Genomic DNA, 20930 nt, shown 5'->3' with positions numbered 1-20930 from the left:
CGATTCGCCCCGACGCGGCCGGCATCGTCGTCACTTCACCTCGCGCCGCGCGCGAGCGAGCGCGCGAACCCGGCGCGAAACGAGAGACGTGACTCTGAGGGCGTCGCGCGCGCGTCGCTCGGACGATCGAGGGCGTCGCGCGAGAGAGGTAACGAAGAAGGATGAATTCGGCGGCGGCGGCGGCGGCGGCGGCGGCGGTGACGCCCGCGCGCGGTGACGCCCGCGCGCGCGGTCGAGCGAGTCGACGAACGGTCGGTAAGGAACGACAGCGCGTCCGCACCGCGGCGAGAGGCTCGGGAGGCGGTGGGGGACGCGGAGGGGAGATTCAGAGGGAGCTCGCGAATGCGTCGAGCGCGGAGGACGCGTTGCGAGTGGTCGAGAGGGATCTGGAGGTCTTCGACGCCGTGCACGCGGCGACGGCGCTGCACAGAGTGGCGAAATTTTCATCGCCGTCATCGAGGTTGGATGCGAGGGATTTTGATCGCGTGGAGGCGGTGACGAGGGACGAGCGTTTCAAGGCGCTCGCGTCCACGGTGGGCGACCGGATGAATGAGTTCGACGCGTTCGGATTGGCGAATGTCGCGTGGAGTTTCGCGAAAATTGGGTACACACCGAGTCAGGATACGTTAAATGCGCTCGCATCGAGGCTCGAACGCGAGGTTTTGAAGCACGGGGCGAGCGTGAAGCCGCAGTCGTTGAGTAACGCGGCGTATGCCTTTGGGCGCTTGCGCTACAAGCCGCCAAAATCAACGCTCGAGGCGCTGTGTGAGGCGACGATGCGGCAGATGGATAAATTTAGAACGGATGAGTTCGCGGGTATGATGCTCGGTCTCGCGCACCTTGATCACGTTCCGAGCGCGGAGTTTCTTGGCGAGGCAACGACTTTCATCACGAGGAATTTGCGTGCTTTCGACGATACGGCTACATGTAACGTCCTGTGGGCGTTCGCACGCATGGAAAGTCGTAAGCTCAAGGGTGATGTCATCGACGCACTGCTCATTCAACTCGCATCGCAAAATTTGGGTGGAGCGAACAGTCACGTGAATGTGCCCATGTGCATGTACGCGTGCGCGAGGCTCAATCACCAGCCATCACCGGCTTTCATCAACGCGATCGATAAGGAAGTGCCACGTTGCGCTCGAAAGATGAACATCGGCTCGATCGACTCCATGTTTTGGGCTCTTGGCTCCCTCGGTGGTGTCGGTGAGGGAAAAACGACGCTCGGCGCAGAGGCATATGAAGCGCTGTGCGCCGCGGTGGCGACTAAGCGCGACATCGACGCCGAGCTTGTCGCTAAGGTGTTTTGGACTCTGGCCAAGGTGAACTACAAGCCACAAGATTCCACGCTTGTCGGCCTCGCAAAGATGGCGAAAGGGCGCGCGAATGAGTTGGACGATGAAAACTTGATCATCATCATGCACGCCTGGGGAGTGCTTCGCTGGAATCCGGGAGAAGAAGTGGTTGAGGAGTACGTCGAGCGGTTCATCGGCAGCCAAGATTTGGTTCCTGGACAAGCCGCCAAGCTTTTGTGCGCCTACGGTAGAATTCGCTGGTCGCCTCCGATCGAACATGCGAGGGCGCTCATCGAGTTGATTCTTCACGCGGCTGAGGGTGCAAAGCTGCAGCCCGCAACGGCTGTGCTTGGATTGTGGGGCTCTGCTTTACTCGGGTTGGAACTCACCGCCGCCCAGCTGGATGTACTCGCCCAGAACACGACCAAGCAGAACCTCTCACCTAAATCGCTCGTTAAGTGCGTATGGTCTCTCGCAGCATTGGGATACGATCCCACGCCGGTGGACTTGGCGAACTTGGTGCAAGTGACAGATGTCGCTTCCGGAAGTCTCCCAGTGAAGGATCAGTCGGCACTGAAGCAGGCCATGACTCGCTTGGGCGCGTACTCGTGAACGCAAGCGGGCGCTGAAATGTTGTAATTCTTTACCAGAATGAAGCTAATGACGCTATTCTACGGTTGGATGAACCGAATCGTCCACATCGCCCCCAAATTCGACCCAAGAGATGCGCCGCCAGGAATCGCACGAATCATCGTCCGTGTCCGTCGCCCACAGCGAAAGACAATGCATGGACATCTTCGCGTGCGGCGCCTCCGAGCCATCAAACCACCGAATCAGTTCTTTGCGCGCCGCATCCGCGATCGCCTCCCGCGCTCCTGCGTCTTCAACGCCGTAAGCCAGAGACATGTGTGGCATGAACGCCGTTGTGTCGGCGTCCGTCACTTCCTTACCAAAAATCGACCAAGCCTTCCTGAATCCCTGCAACAAAGACGCCGTCTTTTCCATCTTGACGTACACGCACTGGTGTCTTTTCTCCCCGCACTCCACACTCTTCGGATATAACTCGGCGACGACGCGAGACTCAGTTAACTGCGTCGTCTCAATGGCTCGTGTCACACCGGCGAACTCCTCCACGTGATCGCAGAACCACTCGAGCGCATGGTCGTCGCCCTCGAACTCCACGCCACCGACCAAAGTGACGTGCGGAGTGAAGAACGGCGCGGAAGCGTGCCGCTTCGCCGTGCGCCCGATGAAGGCGACCGCGCTAGCGTAGTGCACGAAATCGGGTTCGACCCAGAGTGAGTAGCTCGGCATCGCGAATCGTTTTCTCTCCACGATCACGGGCCGCTGCGACGCGTTCGAGACGTTCGTAGCGTCGCGATGAGAGCGTTAGTGATTATAGAACCGCCCGTGGAGACGCGTCGCGAGGCGAAAGGTGCCGGAATGTGTGGTACGAGCAACGCGTTTTACAAATGTTGACACACTGTCTATACATCGAGACTCATTGTCTCTCGTGTTGGTACACGGGCGGTCGAATCCCACTGGCGGTATTAGCGGCATAATTCTTTTTGTAGTACACGCCGTCGTCGAGGCGCTTGTAGTACTCGTCGGGGACGTAGTCGTCGGGGGTGTAGTATTGCGCCGCCTTGGCGCTCGGACACGCCTGGAGAGCCTCCCAGATTTCATCGATCGAGTCCTGCTTGTCGAACGTTCTGTCTTTAAGGTTCGACGTGGATTCTCTCATGTCGTCGTCCAACCAGGACTCTTGCTCCTCTTCGGCCGGGTACTCCTCTCTGTACGCTTTTTCAATAGAGTTTGACGCCAGGAGCTCTCGCCTCCCAAGCTCGCTGTTGGGGTCGTCGTTTCCCCAAGAAAATTGGCGCACAAACTTGGGCTTCTGCGGAGGCACGTGTCGCGGAGGATTGTGTATATAGGGGGCGGAGTAGCTACCTCTTGGTCCAGGGTCGTTCGATCCAGCTCCTCGAACCGTACGAGGAACACCCAAACTGTGCCGACGCTCAACGTGGTCTTCTGGATGGTACCCTCGTACACTACGCCGTGCCTCGTACCTACGGTCGTCTCGACACTCGTTTTCTTGTGATCCGTAATGCACGTCGCGATGTTTCGTGGGTGAGCCCATCTCCGCGTTCGAGTGCCTACTGCGCGAGCGACGTCCGGCGTCGTGATCTTGTTCGTACGACCTCGATGCGGCGCCTCCTCGATCGTTAGTCATTCGCGCGTCTTCGTTGTCTACTACCGAGCCCTTGCGTTTGAATAGATTACTCAGTGAGCGCATGTACACCTTCCGGTCAGCCAACGCCAGCGGCGGCGCGGAGAACTTTACACCTGGCCACCCATGCTCCAGCATTGAATTGTAAAAGAATGCTCGATGACCACCGCGCGCAATCACCTTACAGAGCTCCGCCGCTGGCACCGCGTATCGCCGAAGCGTGTTCCAAATGTAATTTGCGGGCGTAAATAACTTCGGATACTTGACACACATGTCCGCAAAGTCGTTATATCCGATAGCCTTGCCCGGCGACCGATCAAGCTTTGCGAATAAATCCTTATACGCCGCGTAAATGTCCTTCGGCGCCTTGTCCCGCCAATCGTTTTTTCCCGCACGCTTTCGCCCCTCCTTCGTCCGCGTCCTAAACATCCCCACGCTGGCCTGAATCATCGCACGAAACTCCTCCTTGTCCACCGCGCCGCTGTCGTCCAGGTCCATCAACCGAAACGCAAATCGAACCCGCCCACTCGCGTTCGATAGCTGAAAAGCCGCTAAAACGATCACAAACTCCCTGAAATCCACATAGCCACTGTTATCGGTGTCAATCAGTGCGAACAATCGATCGAAGAAGACGTCCGTGTCCAGACGAAACGCCTTCGCGAATTCAGACTTCTGAATTTTACCATCCCCGTTCGTGTCCGTCCGCTTGAACAGCCTGTATGCCCGGATCAAATCTCGCTCACTCTTTGGATCGAGTCTTAGGTTCTCTTGGAGCATCGCGCCGACGCGCTGAGCGGTGACAGCGCGAGAGGAACAGACTCCCATCGAGCCGGCTGCGTCGAGCCGCGGGGACGTTCACGCGCCCGAGGACTCGTGCGATCGCGTCGAGCGACACTGGACGGGGCCACGGACACCCTTCTATGCAATGGGGGCGTGACTCGTGCGATCGATCTCGGCGTGCGCGAGTATGCTGTCGCGAGGTTCGTCAAATGTAATACACCCCTAGTCCGCGATGAGATACGGTTCGTGCAAGGGGTCTAAAGGTGCGTCGCCGTCGAACGCGGTAGAATTATCGACTTGGCACATCTCCCAAATTTTAATGCCGCAGCCGCGCCAGAGAGAGTCCTCGACGCGAGCCATCTCGGCGTCGGATGGCCACTTGCCGTCGGGAGTCGCTAAGACGGCGCCTATGTAACTTTGACCAGCTGACTTGGCGGCGCCGGCATAGTAGTACAGGGCCCACGAAAGGTCATCTGCGGCATCGACGATGCGCCAGTACTCCTCACTCGTCACGCCATTATCCATAAAGGAGAATATGAACGTCCCGGGCGAGTCGGCTCTTCGGCAGCGATAGTCAGACCTTCGCCACACCGTTCGTCCGTCGAGCGTGTTCACTTTGAACACCGGGTTGTACCAGAACACGTTTCTGCCCTTGCCACGGTACCAAATCTGGAACTGGCACGGAAAAAAGTCGTATGCGGGGTTCTCACCAGACACCGCCAACCAACTAAACTTCCTCAGCTCACCCTTTTCATCGGGGAGTCCCAGCCAACCTTGCATGATGCGCTCCGCTGCATCGTGCGACATCGGCTCGCCTCTCCACGTCTGCATAGGCAAAACCTGCGGTAACTGCGGCCTCCTGGCATCGTTACCTAAACAATTATGCTTGTGGAGCATGCAACGAGCGAGTTTTTCGAACTCGTCATTCTGGTACGACCTGATGCACGTGTAAGTGCACACCTGGTCCGTTAATCCGCATGCATCGACGCAGTCCAAAGACTTCTTGCACTGCGGATTTTTGTAACAAGCTAAGAGCTGCTTGTTGCAGTTTGACGCGATGCACCAGACGTTTCCGAGAGTTATGTCCTGATTGATATCCATTGCGGGCACGCGAAAGCCGCTCGCGTCCACGAGGAGCAAAATCATCACAAGCGTGTCCAAGTGATTCTTTCGCTCATACAGCTCCTTCGCCTGATCCATTAGACGCACATCCTTCGCCGCCTGACTCCACGGCGTCAACCTCGCCAGTATCTTTCGCAAATCGCTCGTCGCGTTAAAGCAAATTCTCTCGTCCGCCTCGAGCGGCGGCGAATCGAGCCCGCACATCGTCGCGCATGTCGCCGCCGCACGACGAACCCTCGACGCCGTCTCCTCGTCCTGCACCCCGATCGCGATCACTACGTCCGCTTTCTTCGCCTTATCGATCATCTCAGCCTCGCTCGCCGTCGTCGACACGACCTCCAATCCAAGCGTTTTCCCGTCTGCGTCGCTCCAACCGACCCGGCGACCCATTTGTTCGAACACCTCTCCGAAGCTCGGCGCGCGTCGTTCGAATCGTCCGCGCTCGACGAGTTCCGGAGGATAATGCATGAACGAATCCTCGTCGACCGGGGCGAAGACGACGACCGTGCACGCTGGGTCGTCGGAAGATGATGACGTCGACGGTGCGATGACGTCCGGGCTCGGTCGGAGCGCGAGCGCGCGTGGGCGATGGGCGACGCCGCGACGCGACGTGTATTGCGATCGAGTTGCCGACGACGCCACCATCATCGTCGTCGCTTGAGCTCGAGCGGCGCGCATGGTTCGAAGCGATCGAGCGTGAAGTGAAGAAGAGGTTTTGGTTCTCTCTGTTTCGGTGCTATTGAAAAAAAATTCGGCGAATGTGGTTCTAGTGAAGAATTTGCGGCTATGAATCGGAAGCGCCCGAACGTGATACGTGACGTTTTGTGCAGGTAGGGAATGCTAGGTTCCGTTGCCTGACGTGGCGCCACGGCCACAAAAATAGAAATAAATGAGCGAGCGCAGCGATGAGCAGCCGCCTCAACATGCAAAATTGTCGCTCGGAACAAATTTAAGATTCGACCGGCGAGCGATATAGATTGTGCAGGGCTTGGAGCTGATGTAGGAACCCTAGGTACCTCTGTGATGAGAAATCGAAAGACTCCGGGAAGACCGATACTCGGTCCTTATCTTTAACGGGTGTCGAATCCGCCTCGTTGTTCTTTGCGGTTTTGCTTGCCAAGACTATCTCCGAGAGCTCAAGAAGTCGAGCAGTGTGAAGCGTGCCCATGCACACGTTCTCCCCGTTCAAAGACTCCTGATTCTTTAATGCTTCTTCGCAGAATTGATAGTCCATGGTCACGACGGCGAGAAGAGCGGCAGTTTGCATGCATGCCTCCTCGCGCGAGATGTTGAGTAGTCTCGACTCAAGATTTCTCATCGATTCCGGCGATCTTTTCAGAAAATCTAGGATGTTCAGCGTGATGTGAAGTTCACTGAAATTCGCAGACTTGAACATGAGCGCGCGATGGGGCGACTTCAGCGTGCCGAGTCGAGCCATGAGCGAGCTCGCCTCTGCGCTGAGCATCGGTGAGCCGTCATACAAGATTACTGAGTCCCATACGATTTGTCGCAGGAGAACGATGTCGAGCATGGCGGTGGAATACGTCGTGAGGAGTACGTTGAACCGCGGCTGTGGGAGTGTCTCGTCGCCCGAAACGAGTCCGCCAAAAGACCACTCATGTTGCTGGACTGTTGCTCGGCACGTCGCGGATCCACCATATTCGACGACGTTGACGCCCGGTGCATAGCGAGCAAACTGTCGGCACCAGTGATTGAGATCGTGCTCTCCAACAATGATTAGAGTCGTTGCCGATTTGGTGTGCTTCCATTTCCGCTCGCTCACGAAGGCCGCCGCCACCTCCACGTGTCTACTCTGAGGAGAGTTATCTACAAAGCAAACGCCTTCGTTCTCGAGCCACGTTGCCAACATCCACTTCGTGACAGACTGCATGATGCGACACGGCTCGTACGGTTCGATGTGTGCCGTCTTCGTCGGAGCTGTATACGAACGTCCCAAGTTCTCGTGATCGAACTGAATGTAACGCTCAAGCAAGTCGGGTAAGAGGCTGTGCCCGTCGAGCTTCTCCCACGTGCAGTCGACGTAGGGTAAACCCCACCACTTCACGAGGAGTTGCGTCGACGGCGGTATCCCGGTTACGTTTACGACGCGTTGAGGAATCAACCAGTCGCGTTTTACCAAGACAACATCGTTTCTGTCCGCGTACTCGGCGTCAAAATCCGCCACGAGCTCGGGATGAGTGCTCCGTAACTGCTCGCCTCGCACCCACGTGTTGGCGATGTGCGCCTTTCCCTCCCATCGCACGATGTACTCCGTCTTTCGGTCTCGCTTTCGCCGTCCAAAGATCTTACACGGCTGTAATCCCTCACTCATTGCATTTTCGAGACACCGCACAGCGAAATCCCCAGTCACAGTCTCGTCTGCCTCGCTTGGCGACAGTCGTCCGCCATCGTTCGCGTCATCGTCGCTCACGTTCTTAGGACTTCCATCCGGCGGCGTCGCTCGCTTCGTACTTTCGGTCCCCCTTCGATCATTCCTGCGACGCTTCATTCGCTGTGAATCGATCGTCACTCGACCTTCGCGGTCTCTCCGACCCTCCGCGCTCCCATCGCTCCGCGATCCCGATCCCGCAGACCCAGAACCACTGTCCTTCCGCGCACCCTGCCTCGCCCTCTGTCCGCCCGTTCTTCGTCGCTCCTTCGCCTCCTTCGACCCCCTGGTGAGCAAATCGGAATCGGAAGATTTATCGCTCCCGTTCCCCGAGCTCGATCGCCCGCTCGACGCGCGCGCGCGACGCTCGGGCGCGGGTTGTCCTCGCGCCGCGCCCGTTCGCGGCATGGCGGTTACCCGCGCAATTCGAAGTTTTCTCCCGACGTCGACGCGCGAACGCGAATTCGCGACGACGAGGCTGTGAAAACCACAAAGTGTGCCGATTCGAGCGCCCGCGCGTCGCCGCGCGCGAGGCGTCGCCGACCGCGACGCCGACGGAGGCGCCCAGTGACGACGAGACGCGCTGCACCGGGAAAAAGCGGCTTTTGCGCCGCAGAAAAAGCGATTTCGTGTAGAGGGGGTATTTCACCATTCGTGACTCAAAGTGTGGTGGAGATCTCTAAAAATCTGAGTCAGATCTCTGGATAGGGCTTTCGATGGTGATATTTTCGTGGACGAGGGTCGGTGAAGCGGTTTTCTACCTCGAGAGACGCGCGAGATTATCGTCGACGTTTTCGAGCGCGCGTCGGGGCGTCGTCACGAACGACGATGTCGTCGGGTTCCGAGGACTGCGAGCCGAGGAAGGCGCGAACGGCTCGGATGTTTTCGAGCGGAAACGTGTCCAGGGAGATTCGTCGAATCTCTCGAGGGAGTGACCGACATGCGGCGAGATCGATCGCATGGAGGTTTTTGAACCTCGATTCGGGGGCGACGATCGCCCGAAGCGTCTCCGCTGTGAGCGCCGAGCCAGGAGCGCGTAAAACGCGCAAGGGTAACGTCGGACCGTCGAGGTGGAGGATTTCGGTGAACGCGGCGTCGGTGACGCTCGTGGCGTTCGCGCCGACGCATCCGAGCTCGAGTACTTCGAGCGATGGACATAACTGAGAGAGGACATGGGAGACGGCGGCATCGTCGGATGAAAGCCGCGTTCGTGCACACTTGAACGTTCTCAGCGCAAGTGGAAGGCGGTCCCAGACGACGTTTCTCCAGTCTCCAAGTTGCGTGCACCCCGTGATATCGAGCGTCTCGATCGTCTCAATGGAGCCGTACAGGAACAACAGAAGCGTCTCGTCGTTGACGTTGCTGTTACCGTATCTGTGTCCAATGCTCGTCGTCTCCATTGAAACCGCGACTTCAAGGACGCGCAAGGACTGAAAGCACGTTTCGTCGAAATCTTCCTCCATGCGTCCGGATACGTGCCAGCCCGCGTCACCACCGAACCCGTTGAGCTTTAGTTCTTCCAACAACGGGCAACTCCGCTGTAAGTCGAAGAGCGGAAATCGTACGTCTTCGCCGCAGTTGGTCAAGTCAAGTTTTCTCAGCTGAGTGCATTCGGTTACGCGCTCAAAAAAACTACCCGCGCCTTGCGAAAATGCTCGTCGCTCGGCGGGTGAGTACGGTGCTTCTCGTCCTATGCGTATCTCCTCCAACGTGTCACGGTATTCATGAATGAACCGTGATATTTCGCCCATCGCTTGCTTCGGAGTCATCTTCGGCGTCGTGATGTCAAAGGTGAACGACCTTAACTTAGGTAGCGCTGGCGGCTCGCTTAAAGCACTTCCACATAACATCCCGAAAGCGTCTTTCGTAAATGAACCTCCGCTCAGCGTGAGACATTCGAGCGCTTCGCACGATGTTCCGATCGTCTTCAGCGTCGCGTCGGTGAGCTTATGACAGCCGGCCAAGTTCAACTCCTTCGTGCCCTTGAACACCCCTCTCTTCGCCCACGCTCGAATTCTCGCATCCGTGGGCGCACAAAACCCATGACTGAGATCGACGCGTTCGTAAAACTCTTCGTACGAGCCCTCGACGATGCGTCGAAACGAACGCGAGACGCACGTCAACGCCGCGGCGACGCTCGCCCCCCGACCACCCTCCTTTCCGTTCCTCACCGCGAGAATCAAGATCTCCCGCAGGACGTCGTCCGAGACCGCCTCCAACGACGCCGTCGTCGACGACGCCGCGGTCACCGCCGCGCGAGCGGTGGGCGACATCGCCCTCACGCCCCGGTCGGTCGCCACCACGCGTGCGCGACGCGTCGCCCCCCACCGCGCGCGCGCGCCCCGGGGTCGTCGTACCCCGTCACGCCGTTCGCGAAGATCCCGCACGAGATCAGCGCGCAGAGCGCGGTGAGGATATTTCGCGTCTTCGGCGTCATCCGCCGCCGCCGGCGTCGTCCTCGCGCGCGCGTCGCGCACGTCGCGCGAACGGGCGAGCCGCGCGACGACGGCGCGGCGATGTCGCGCGCGCGCGCTCGGGCGATGCGCAGAGGACGCATACATCGTCCAAAAACACCCAGAGTACGCACGCGTGGACGTGAAAAAGACACATCGCGGACGCGGTGAAAATTCGAACGCCCGAGAGACAGCCGCGGCCGCGGTCGGGGCGAACGGCACTCTCGCGCGCGTTCGTCGCGTCGACACGCGCGCACGGCGATCCCGCGCGCGCCGAGGGAGGGCGACGTTCGATCGAACGCGTTTTGATCGATATTTCGAGTCGTTTTCGAGGCGTCGCACCGCGCGCGTCGGCGGCGCGACGAGGATACAATCGTCGACGAGGACGGGAATTCAATCGTTGACGGCGGATTCGAGCGAACGATGCCCGCGCGCGCCCCGCGCGCGTCGTCCGCGATGCAGGCGCGGTCGAACGGCGTGGACGTCGAGCATACATTTCTTTGCGTGCCGATATCGACGCTGGACGCCGTCGGCGGGGATGAGCGCGCGGAGAGCGAGCGCGGAGAGGACGACGCGACGAAGCACGAGGTTCGGTGCGTGCAGACAGCTATGGACGCTTTGGACTGTATCGACGCGCGCGAGACGTTTAGGGATGTGTGAAGTGCGCGGAAAGACTGACGATAGTTTCATCGACGCGTTTTCGCGCGCATTCGCAGGGCGTACAAGCTCGGCAAGAAGAAGCGAAGCTACAACCAAGTCGAGCTGTCGTTTGAACGGCTGGGAAAAAATTTGGAGCGCGCGCGCGGGGATGCCGAGGCTGATAATCCCGGGGTCAGGGTGTTCGAGGCCACGGAGACGGCGTTCAAAGCAGATGTTCCGGTGCAGTTCAGGGACTCCGCCCTCGAGTACGAGCTTAAACTGTATAATGGCGTCGTCGCGCGCGCAGTCGTGTACTTGGTGTACTCGGAGCCGCAGCGCGAGCGAGATGCGAACGGGAAGAAGGGCCTGAGTGACGGTCGAGGGTACACGTGGGTGCCCGTGATGCGACAAACGTGTGCTAAGGGTTGCGAGGGCCCGATTTTGAGCGCGATTCAGAGGTTTGGGAAGCAAGGCCGAACGCAAAAGAGCGCGGCTCAGCAAGACTCGGCACCCGTCGCGAAACCGCAGGCGGAGGACAAGTGGAAGGATACGCGTAACCTCTTCATCTCGATCGATGAAGCAAGCAACCACGTGTGTACGCTTGGCCCGAACAAGTGCAAGACGTTTCGTTTGTTGTTCGGCGTCTTCGAGCGCGATTCGCAACAGCTTTTGGGAAGCGGCGTATCTGGTCCGATTCGCGTACTGGCCAACAACGACGTGCCCAAGGGCGCTGCAGCGATGCGTGTGCGTTGTGGGCTGAGCGAGTCATGGACTGGTTGGGAGCAAAACGCGATGAAGAACGAGGAAGAGTTGCGCGAGCACTTCAAGGCGATGTGCCCACCGCCGCCTGGTAAACCGAGTCTGGATAAGGCGCGCGATCGACGCTCCGAGGATGCCTCCCAGCAGACTACCCGAAAACCTCTGCAAAACAATACCAACACAGTCAGGCAGGGTGCGGCGGGCAAGCGAACGGCGATGCCTGTGCCAGCGCAATCAAAGCGCGCTAAGATGTCCGGTGCCACAAAGTCTAAGCGCAACACTGTGCCCGTCCCTTACGAGGCACTTGGATTTGGGTTTGATCCATCAATGCAAGAGGCGATGGGCATGCCCGCGCCCGAATCCCAAGATCAAGACCTACCGTTCAACTTCATCATGGGTTCGCCGCTCGGAACACCTCCGGATGAGCAGCGTGCTGTGCCTGCGTTTGCTGGTATCTTCGGCACTCCTGAATATCTCGGTGCTCCGGAAATCATGAACGACGCGCTCAACACGTCGGATCTACCGAATGTGTGCACTCCCGGCGCTGCGAGAACCGCCGCGCAGGATGCCATGGCTATGCCGCCTCCGACGACGGGCATGGGTGGCGCCTTCAGATTCACTCCAGCCTTGCTTCCGAACATCACCTCCTCAGGAAGTCTCCCGTCGCTTTTGGGTCTCGATTCCCTCGGTACCATGACGTTTGGGAAAACGCCAGCCGATTTCAGAAAGAAGACGGAATCAAAGGTTTTTACGCGCTCGACGCGGAAAGTTGTGGCGACGGGGGAGCCGACGCCTACGACGCAGTTCCTGAATTCAATTTTTGCATCCGCACAGGCCGCATCCACGCGGCGCACGACCCGCAGCAATTCTGAGGCAAAACCTGCGCTGCAGCGCGACAATGCGGACGTTTTGACCGACACCGAGGCGAAGAATGCGAGTGTGCGGGCCGAAGTGGAGCCATCGACAGCTGTCGCTCCGGCGCACGGAGCGGAAGCAACTGACGTGGCGCCACAGGTTGCCCCAGCCCGCGTCGCTCGCAGTTTACAGGTCTCGCCGAGTGGTGTTGCCCCTGTTCGTTTGTTCTTCGCGTCGCCTGTCGGCCGAGGTGGGGAGCCTCTGGAAGGTAGCGACGAAGAGGACGATGCTATCGGATTCGCGTCTCCGAACGCGAGGAACACTGTGTCGGGAGCGAATGGTTTGCAGAGCCATAATCGTCGAAATACGCGCAACGCACAGAAAATCCGACTACCCAGAATGGCTTCCGTTCCTGAAATCGTCGACGATGCGGCTGAGAAAGCGAACGATCGAGCGGCCAAGGCTGCACGGTTGTCGGGTCACTTTCGCCCAGTGAAAGTTCCTCCTCCCCCGAAGCACGTTGCTTCGGATCCAGAAAGCATCAAGCGTAAAACGAGAAACTTAGTGCACTTTAGCAACGACGTGAACTTCGAGAACGCTCCCAGCACGTCGAAACGATGTGAGATGGATGAGCGCGAAGCGTTAGATGTCGACAACTCCTTGCGTTCGCCGGGATGGCCGCAACGGAATCGAAGAGCTGTGAACAAGCACGCGAGCGGCAAAGACGAGAGCTCAACGCCTGGATTCATGGCAGCTCTCAAGAAATCCGTGAACCGAACCATCGGTGCCTAGAATCTCTCCGTCTTTGCTCGCCCGACTCGTCGCTCGCTGGGAGATACGAGCGACTTCGGGCGACTTAGCAAGCAGCTTGTACATTTCAGTAGCACAGTATCATCCCGCGGCGCTTACGCGGGCGTTGTAATGTGAACAATATCTTTCAATCGCTATACATGGCCACTTAGTTCGCCATCAACGCCCTCGAGAGCAGCGATGGAGCCCTCTTCACTTCACTTGCTCTGCGCTCCAGGTAGGCGCGAAGCCTCGGCCCAGATACTTTGATAACCTACGCGCCTGTTCGCGAGCGCCCCTCACTCCCCGCACGCCGATGCGTCGAGCGAGCTCGTCGCTCAACTCGATCTCCCGAGCGATCAAAACCAAACTCCCGCTCGCTTCCGCGCGCACGAACATCCACGCGAACGCTCGCGCGATGCACGGCGCGTCGTTGATCGCCTCGAGCGCGCTCGCCCCGCGAGTCATCGGCGGCGCCTTGAATTCTGCCAAGTGCAACGTGCGCGACGTGCACAGAGCGCCTTTGAGAAGCGCGTTGATGCAAAAAGGACTCGTTCGTGGATTCTCCGTCGTCGCTGAGGCGGGCGACGAAGACGGCGCCGGCGCGGGCGGACGCCAGGATGAGCACCGCGTGTACGTGGGGAACCTGAGCTGGGGCGTCACTGACGAATCCCTCGCCGAACTCTTTTCGGAGTTTGACGTGCGAGACGCGAGCGTGATGAAGGATCGCGAGACCGGGCGTTCGCGCGGGTTCGCGTTCGTGAGCATGAACAACGAAGAGGACGTCGAACGCGCGAGCGCGGCGCTGAATGGGCGAGAGGTCGACGGACGGGAGCTTCGAGTCTCGAAGGCGCAGGCGCAGGCCGAACGTGGTGAACGACCGATGAGAATGCCGCGGCAACGACGGGATTTTGATCAGGCGGAGGGTCGCCGAGTGTACTTCGGTAACCTCTCTTGGGGGATGGACCAATACGACTTGCAGGATCTTTGCAGCGAGTTCGGTTCTGTCGAAGACAGCCGATTGATCACCGACAGAGACACTGGGCGCTCCCGTGGATTTGGATTCGTTACCATGAGTAACACCACTGAGGCCGATGAAGTTGTTGCGCAGCTCAACGGTCAAGATGTTGACGGTCGCGTTCTGCGAGTGAACATCGCCACGTCCAACTGAGCCGCAGCAAGAAAAATTTAATGTTTTTGGAAATAACGACGAGGAGTGAAGTGTATAGTAACACAACTTATTAGCGTTCATCCTACTAAACTTACGGCGACGATTTTGTTTGTTGATGTAATAGTTTACAATGCTTCATGCTGCCGAAGACGACCGGTACTGGCACAATTAGAAAAGTCTCTAACTCGTCTTTTTCGCCGCGTCGTTCGTCAAGATGACGTCTATGGCTGAGTTGAAAATCTCAATCATCTCTTGCAATATCTTATACTGCGACTCCTGCATTACCTTACCATCTTGGAGCTTGAATCCTCGCTCTGCTTCCCACGGAGGAGGCGTTTCAATTTTCCTCAGCGAGTCCCACCTTCCCTGGTACTCCCGTTTGTCGAATGACCACAGCTTTTTATCATCCTTATCGCTCACGATGGCACCCCACGTATAGTGCATCAGCGAAGCCTGACCAATTGTGATGTCCGCCGGCGGTTGAATCACTAGCTTCTGAAACGGCACCGGTGGTAGCTCGAAATGCAGCTTCGGTCGCACCGCTGCCGCCGCGAAGGACCAGGCGTACATGTCGCGCACCCAACCGAAATCTTTCTTCACCACGTCACTCGTCTCGCCAAGCTCAACCTTCTCCGCCCACACCTGGGCGACGCGCTCTAAGTCGTCTCTATGAATAGATTGCGGAGCGTTCCCCGTCTGATATACCTCCCGCAAAGGTCCGTCTTTCTCCTCGTCGTGAAGGACCTTTGACGCGTTCTTCGCGGTGGGATGAGACGGCACGATATATCCGAAAAGAAAGCCGTACGAGTAACCCTTTGAGAGAAGAACGCTCGGCGGAGGACTTCTAATAAACAGATAATCCGTCTCCGCCATGAGGATGTGCGAGCATCTCTTGGAGTCATCCGTTTTCATCCAATCCGCAATCGCACGTGCGCGGTCCTTCACGGCGTAGTCACAAAAGGTGTCGCACTCTGCATGCGTTGGAACGGCGCGCCATGTTGGAATCATACCCATCAGCTCATCATCCGTCGTTCGATGTAATATTCGCGTGAAGTGCCTCAGGATGCTATCCTTCTCGCTTGCAGCTTTCTTCCACGTCTGGTAGAAGACTCGAGTCTGCCAGTTCATGTACGCCGCGCCGTTACTCGTGATCATGGTATGCAGACATGTCTTCAAATCAGTGCTCTCGGCGTCGTACTTCGGTATCTTTGGATACAACACGCCCGTCGTTGTCAACTTTTTGTGTTCTTCTCCGTACATCGGCGGCAGATAATCATTCATCAGCTTGCCCGTGTAGCACTCGCTCGGTTTCACGGGATCGTGCCTCCAAAACTGACATCCAGCCGTCTTCTTGCATGTCTCACAGCAATCGCGCGCGCTCTTCACCGCACCGACGTCACTCGCTGTGCCCACAGGCGACGGTCCCCAGTAATCGCTCAGCGGCAACTCGTGACACTCGTCATCCGGCGCCTCCGCGTCTCGAATTCGTCTCCACTCATCCGCCTCGTACCCATCCCACTGCGCTACATCGCTCCTTACGATTGCGTTCGACGGAATCACCTTCTTCTTCTCGCTCACGGACGTCCGCGAATGGCTCGATGTCTGTCGCTCCGTCGCCGTCGTCTTCGTCTTCGTCTTCGTCTTCGTCATCTTCGCTCCCTCCCTCTCGCGCGCTCGTCTTCGCTCACCCTCCTCTTTCTCGTGCTCGTGGATCTTCTCCGCCAGGCGCTCTCGGACGTACGCCTCGCCGTCGAGTCCGCCGTCGTCGACGTGCGCGGAAGGAAAGAGATGTCCGTTCCTAGGTCGTTGAATATGATCGGGCGAGTAATCCGGCGTCACGCGCTCTCTCACGAGTCCGTACACGACGCCGGCGATGAAGAGGGTGACGACGGTGGTCGTGATCCCGCCGCGGGCGGTTCGGCGGGACGTGGGGGCGCCTGGAAAGGGTCTGCGGGACATGGCTAGGTGAGACGACGCGCCGGCGTGTGAGGGGCGAAGCGAAGCGAGTCGATTTTACAATCAATCGTACTTCGTGTACGTCTTGCTCGGGAGTAAGAAGCACTTGGCGAGGGCGAGAAGACCGCCAAAGCGCTGGGCGAGGGAGAGACCGAAGAACATGCGAGCCAAGGCTTTGCAGAAGGCGAACGCGTTGTCCGCCACTGGATAGCACAGCGGCGGCGGGATGTTCGTCTTCATGAGGAGCGGGAATCTGTCGACAACGACGGATTTGGGGACGCAGCACCCGCGGAGACCCTCGATACCAGCGAAGCGGTCGAATCCCGACTCCTTGACGCCGCCGAACGGAAGAGACTGCGCCATGTACGTCGAGCAGAAGTCGTTGATGGACGTCATGCCAGCTTCGAGCTGTTTACCCAAGAACTCTGCACGTTTGGTCGAGCGGGTGAAAACATTCGAGCCGAGACCGAAATCACAGTCGTTGGCGAGAGCGATCGACTCTTCGTCGCTCTTCGTCTTGACGATGGCAAGCACCGGACCGAAGACTTCCTCGCGCGCGATGCGCATGTCGTGCGTGATGCCAGAGATGACCGTCGGCGGGTAGAACTGACCACCCTGCGCGCCAAGCTCAATCTTTCCGCCAACATGCACGATTGCACCTCGCGCAACGGCGTCGTCGATGAGCGATTGAACGTACTGCGCCTGTTTTGGCATGCACATTGCGCCGCAGTCCACTGAAGGGCTCAGAGCCCAACCTTGGCGAAGCTTCTTCGCCGAATCCACCACTTTGCCCAAGAATTTATCGTGGATCTTTTCGTGGACGTAGAATCGCTCCGCGCCCGCGCAGTTCTGACCGCAAGATTGGAACGCACCGCGAAGCGCCATCGGAACGCACTGCTTCAAATCGGCGTCGGCGCAGACAATGAACGGATCCTTACCACCAAGTTCTAAGACGACGGGCGTGAGCGTCTTCGCCGCCGCTTCCATAACCTTGCGTCCGATTCCAGTCGACCCGACGAAGACCACCTTTTGGCAACCGCCAGTGACGAGTGCGTTACCAGCCTCACCATACCCGGTGATGATTTGCACCAAGTCTCTAGGAGCACCGACGGCATCGAGCGCGGCGTCGATGACGCGTCCGTAATACTGTGAGCTCCATGTCGCGTATTCGCTCACCTTGACCACTAGCGCGTTGCCCGCAAACAGGTTCGCCACCAACGGATTGAAGACGTTGTGAAACGGATAGTTCCACGGCACGATCGCCCCCATGACGCCAACCGGATGATACTCCACTCGAGCCTTCTTATAAAACATCATCGCCCCGCTCGACCGCGATTCGGGTTTTAACCACTGTTCACCCTCGTTACACAGCCACCGAATCTTCTCGAGCGTCACCAGAACCTCCCCGAACGCCGCGTCCACGAGCGGCTTCCCGCTGTCCCGCGCGCTCACGCGACAAATCGAATCCTGCTCCTCCAGAATGAACCTCTGGATCACTCGAAGTAATTTTCTTCGAGTCGCAAAGCTGCTTTTCGCCCACTCTTTCTGCGCCTCGGAAGCTCTCCGAATCCGCGCGCGAACCTCCTCCGCGCTCATCGCCTCGACGTCCGGCCCGAGCCGTCTCATCGTCCCCGGGTCGTAACACGGCACCGTCTTCGTCGGCCACGCGCCCGATGGATCAAACGTCAACGCATCTCCCTCGCACGACGCCTCTTCCTCGGTGAGCGCGACGACGATCTTCGGCGTGCGCTCGACGAGTAGCACTCGCAAAACGATCGCGATCGCGATCACCGCCGTCCACGCGTGTCTCTGCTCGATCGTCGTCACCGCGACGCGCGCGATCTCGCGCGCGATCTCGGGCGCGTTCGTCGCGTCGAGCGCGACGCGCACGTGGCCCGTGAGGACGCGAACGAGGGACATGACCGCGCGTCGATCGATGACGCGCGAACGTGTCCACACCTCACGTCGCGACGCGTCGAGCATGCCGAGCGAGGCGGAATCGGAAGAGCGCGAGAGACTCATGGCGCGCGACGTCGCGCGCGGGCGTCGCGGGAACGGCGCGATGCGAGGGACGAAACGCGACGAAGGCGATGGGTCGCGCTCGAGCGGGGAATCGTCAACGAGCGGACGGGCGTCGCGCGAGATCGCGCGCGCGATCGCGGGCGTCGCGGTGATCGCGTGCGCGATCACATTCGCGCGGACGATGGTCGGAAGAGACGCGTCGGGGCGACGGGGGGGGAGGACGCGCGTCGCGCTGGGCGCGGCGTCGGGACGGAGCGCGAGCGGTCGACCGAGGGTGTTCGGGTACGACATCGTGCGAACGACGGCGCACGACCCGGATGCGTTTACGCAAGGGTTGACGTTTTGTGGCGACGGGATGCTGTGCGAGAGCACGGGAGCGACGAGAGGGAAATCGACGGTTCGCGTGACGGAGGCGGCGAGCGGAGAGCTCTTGGCGCGGGAGGAAATCGACGACGTGTTCGCGGAGGGATTGGCGCGCTCGGGGAGCGACGTGCACGTCATCTCGTGGAAGAGTAATCGAGGATTCTCTTACGAGGTCGGCGCGGAGGGGACGCTACGAAAAACGGGGACGTTCACGACGCCGTTGTCCGATGGGTGGGGCGCCGCGGAGCTCGGAGGCGAGCTCTACGTCACGGACGGAAGTGATAAGCTTCACGTCCTCACGCTTCCGCGAAAAGACGGTGATGTATTGGAGCTGAAGCGTTCGATGACCATAACGGACGGCGATCGACCCGTACGCTTCGCGAACGAGCTGGAGACGGTGGGCGGCGAACTGTACGCGAACATCCTTGAGCGTCCTTGTCTGGCGAGGATCGATCCCTCCACTGGCGTAGTCACCGCATGGATCAATCTAAAAGGCTTGAAAGAATCACAGCCGAACAATGGACGAGGTGATGTTATGAACGGGATCGCCTACGACGAGGCGAATGATGCGTTACACGTCACCGGAAAGTTATGGCCCGCGACTTTTGAAGTTAAACTTCTCGAATCCGCCGTGGACTCTGCGGAGAATCTTCGAGCGACTCGCGCGATATGTTGGCCCCCGAGCTCGTTACCACAGTACGGATACCCTTAGTAGATTCTTCATAGACGCGTTGTTGTTACGAACATTTCACTTCATTGATGAAAACCGCTACACGTTTGGCCAGTGTCGAGTGAGCACAGGAGACGCGTAGTGGTGGACCAACTGCGTGATTGATTGATGTTCGTTTTTCTCAGTGCGACACTTTGTCGATCCGTATATTTAAGTATTTTAGAGCGAGTGGAGTGCGCGCTTGAGTGGCGAGTGGTGAGTCGACGCAGTGTCAAATTGCAATATCGTCTGTATCTAGTGTGACGTCTGAGCGGCTACCAAGGAGGTTGGTTTAATCCGTTCCTCGATCGAACGGCTCGGACGCACGGCGCTTCTACGTGCGCTCGAGAACGCAAAGGCGGCTGGGTGAAACCGGACGCCCCTCGTCGCGAGACAACAATCCCTCTAAGGAAATGAATAACTGATGCGGAGACTTACGCGGCGGCGGCGCCGGCGACGAGCTCGATGATTTCCGAGGTAATCTTCGCTTGGCGCGCGCGGTTGTAAACCAGCGAAAGGTTCTTCTTGAGTTCCTTGGCGTTGTCGGAAGCGGTGGACATGGCGTTCATGCGCGCCGCGAGCTCGGAAGCGAGAGACTCTTGGAGGGCACGGAGGATTTGGGAGTTCATGTAGAGCGGCATGAGAGCATCGAGAATTTGGTTCGGGTCTTGCTCGAACTGCATCACGCCCTCGAACTCAGACATCTCCGTCTCGGATGAAGAACGCTCGACCTTGAACTTGCCATCCTCGGTGGTGAGCTTGAAGATCTCGTCGGCATCGGCGTCAACGCACACACCGTCGACGGTGCACACTTGACCTTCCTTGGAGAGCGGCAAGATGGTTTGGATCGTCGGTTCCGCGGAGATCAACGAAACGAATCGGGAGTAAACCATCTCAACCTTGTCGACTTCCATGGAGGTGAATTCGGCGAAGATTTCATCCGAGATCGTTTGCGCGTCTTGCGTGGACGGGGCTTGGCCCATGTCGAAACGCTTGACCAAGTTGTACTGATCCTTGCGGCGGTTGAAGTACACACCACCCTTCTTACCGACAGTGATGAGCTTGACTTCAACGCCTTGCGCACGGAGCTCTTTGCAGCGTTGTTCCGTCTTACGGATGATGAAGTTGTTGAACCCCCCGCACAAACCGCGGTCACCCGTGCACACGATGAGGAGCGCGGTTTTCACGGCGCGCTTTTCGCAAAGCGGCACATCGACGTCTTCGCCTTGCAACTTTTCGTTGATGGCGAACAAAACCTTGACGAGCTGCTCGGAGAACGGGCGCGCGCCAATGACGGCGTCTTGCGCCTTGCGCACCTTCGCCGCGGCGACGAGCTTCATCGCGTCGGTAATCTTCTTCGTGTTACCGACGGAGTTGATGCGGTCGCGCATTTCCTTTTGC

The 20930-nt window shown here is 58.6% G+C and overlaps 12 protein-coding genes across 12 annotated transcripts; 4 read left to right on the top strand and 8 right to left on the bottom strand.

Moving 5' to 3' along the window:
* Window positions 1-161: 161 nt before the first annotated feature.
* Window positions 162-1904, top strand: OT_ostta09g01190 (unnamed product; the record flags this gene model as incomplete). The annotated part of the gene is made up of 1 exon (XM_003081063.2): window positions 162-1904. One exon carries the CDS (start codon window positions 162-164, stop codon window positions 1902-1904), a length of 1743 nt encoding a protein of 580 aa, XP_003081111.2.
* Window positions 1905-1958: 54 nt separating this feature from the next.
* Window positions 1959-2606, bottom strand: OT_ostta09g01180 (2',3'-cyclic-nucleotide 3'-phosphodiesterase; the record flags this gene model as incomplete). The annotated part of the gene is made up of 1 exon (XM_022983304.1): window positions 1959-2606. The coding sequence occupies one exon, from the start codon at window positions 2604-2606 to the stop codon at window positions 1959-1961; it is 648 nt and encodes a 215-aa protein (XP_022839582.1).
* Window positions 2607-2793: 187 nt separating this feature from the next.
* On the bottom strand, window positions 2794-4347 carry OT_ostta09g01170 (EF-Hand 1, calcium-binding site; the record flags this gene model as incomplete). Its single annotated transcript, XM_003081061.2, has 1 exon — window positions 2794-4347. One exon carries the CDS (start codon window positions 4345-4347, stop codon window positions 2794-2796), a length of 1554 nt encoding a protein of 517 aa, XP_003081109.2.
* Window positions 4348-4524: 177 nt separating this feature from the next.
* On the bottom strand, window positions 4525-6102 carry OT_ostta09g01160 (unnamed product; the record flags this gene model as incomplete). The annotated part of the gene is made up of 1 exon (XM_022983303.1): window positions 4525-6102. The coding sequence occupies one exon, from the start codon at window positions 6100-6102 to the stop codon at window positions 4525-4527; it is 1578 nt and encodes a 525-aa protein (XP_022839581.1).
* Window positions 6103-6373: 271 nt separating this feature from the next.
* On the bottom strand, window positions 6374-8221 carry OT_ostta09g01150 (SNF2-related; the record flags this gene model as incomplete). Its single annotated transcript, XM_003081060.2, has 1 exon — window positions 6374-8221. The coding sequence occupies one exon, from the start codon at window positions 8219-8221 to the stop codon at window positions 6374-6376; it is 1848 nt and encodes a 615-aa protein (XP_003081108.2).
* Window positions 8222-8592: 371 nt separating this feature from the next.
* On the bottom strand, window positions 8593-10086 carry OT_ostta09g01140 (unnamed product; the record flags this gene model as incomplete). The annotated part of the gene is made up of 1 exon (XM_022983302.1): window positions 8593-10086. The coding sequence occupies one exon, from the start codon at window positions 10084-10086 to the stop codon at window positions 8593-8595; it is 1494 nt and encodes a 497-aa protein (XP_022839580.1).
* Window positions 10087-10722: 636 nt separating this feature from the next.
* On the top strand, window positions 10723-13311 carry OT_ostta09g01130 (unnamed product; the record flags this gene model as incomplete). Its single annotated transcript, XM_022983301.1, has 2 exons — window positions 10723-10859; window positions 10983-13311. 2 exons carry the CDS (start codon window positions 10723-10725, stop codon window positions 13309-13311), a joined length of 2466 nt encoding a protein of 821 aa, XP_022839579.1.
* Window positions 13312-13726: 415 nt separating this feature from the next.
* Window positions 13727-14479, top strand: OT_ostta09g01120 (Nucleotide-binding, alpha-beta plait; the record flags this gene model as incomplete). Its single annotated transcript, XM_022983300.1, has 1 exon — window positions 13727-14479. One exon carries the CDS (start codon window positions 13727-13729, stop codon window positions 14477-14479), a length of 753 nt encoding a protein of 250 aa, XP_022839578.1.
* A 180-nt stretch (window positions 14480-14659) lies between these two features.
* On the bottom strand, window positions 14660-16438 carry OT_ostta09g01110 (unnamed product; the record flags this gene model as incomplete). Its single annotated transcript, XM_003081057.1, has 1 exon — window positions 14660-16438. One exon carries the CDS (start codon window positions 16436-16438, stop codon window positions 14660-14662), a length of 1779 nt encoding a protein of 592 aa, XP_003081105.1.
* Window positions 16439-16498: 60 nt separating this feature from the next.
* OT_ostta09g01100 (Aldehyde dehydrogenase, C-terminal) lies at window positions 16499-18355 on the bottom strand (the record flags this gene model as incomplete). Its single annotated transcript, XM_022983299.1, has 1 exon — window positions 16499-18355. The coding sequence occupies one exon, from the start codon at window positions 18353-18355 to the stop codon at window positions 16499-16501; it is 1857 nt and encodes a 618-aa protein (XP_022839577.1).
* A 61-nt stretch (window positions 18356-18416) lies between these two features.
* On the top strand, window positions 18417-19532 carry OT_ostta09g01090 (Glutamine cyclotransferase; the record flags this gene model as incomplete). The annotated part of the gene is made up of 1 exon (XM_022983298.1): window positions 18417-19532. One exon carries the CDS (start codon window positions 18417-18419, stop codon window positions 19530-19532), a length of 1116 nt encoding a protein of 371 aa, XP_022839576.1.
* Window positions 19533-19963: 431 nt separating this feature from the next.
* On the bottom strand, window positions 19964-20920 carry OT_ostta09g01080 (ATPase, F1 complex, gamma subunit conserved site; the record flags this gene model as incomplete). The annotated part of the gene is made up of 1 exon (XM_003081054.2): window positions 19964-20920. One exon carries the CDS (start codon window positions 20918-20920, stop codon window positions 19964-19966), a length of 957 nt encoding a protein of 318 aa, XP_003081102.2.
* Between the last annotated feature and the right edge of the window lie 10 nt (window positions 20921-20930).

Source organism: Ostreococcus tauri (assembly GCF_000214015.3).
Source record: "Ostreococcus tauri WGS project CAID00000000 data, contig chromosome 09, whole genome shotgun sequence".
Lineage (NCBI taxonomy): Eukaryota > Viridiplantae > Chlorophyta > Mamiellophyceae > Mamiellales > Bathycoccaceae > Ostreococcus > Ostreococcus tauri.
This window is presented reverse-complemented; position numbering and strand designations above follow the sequence as displayed.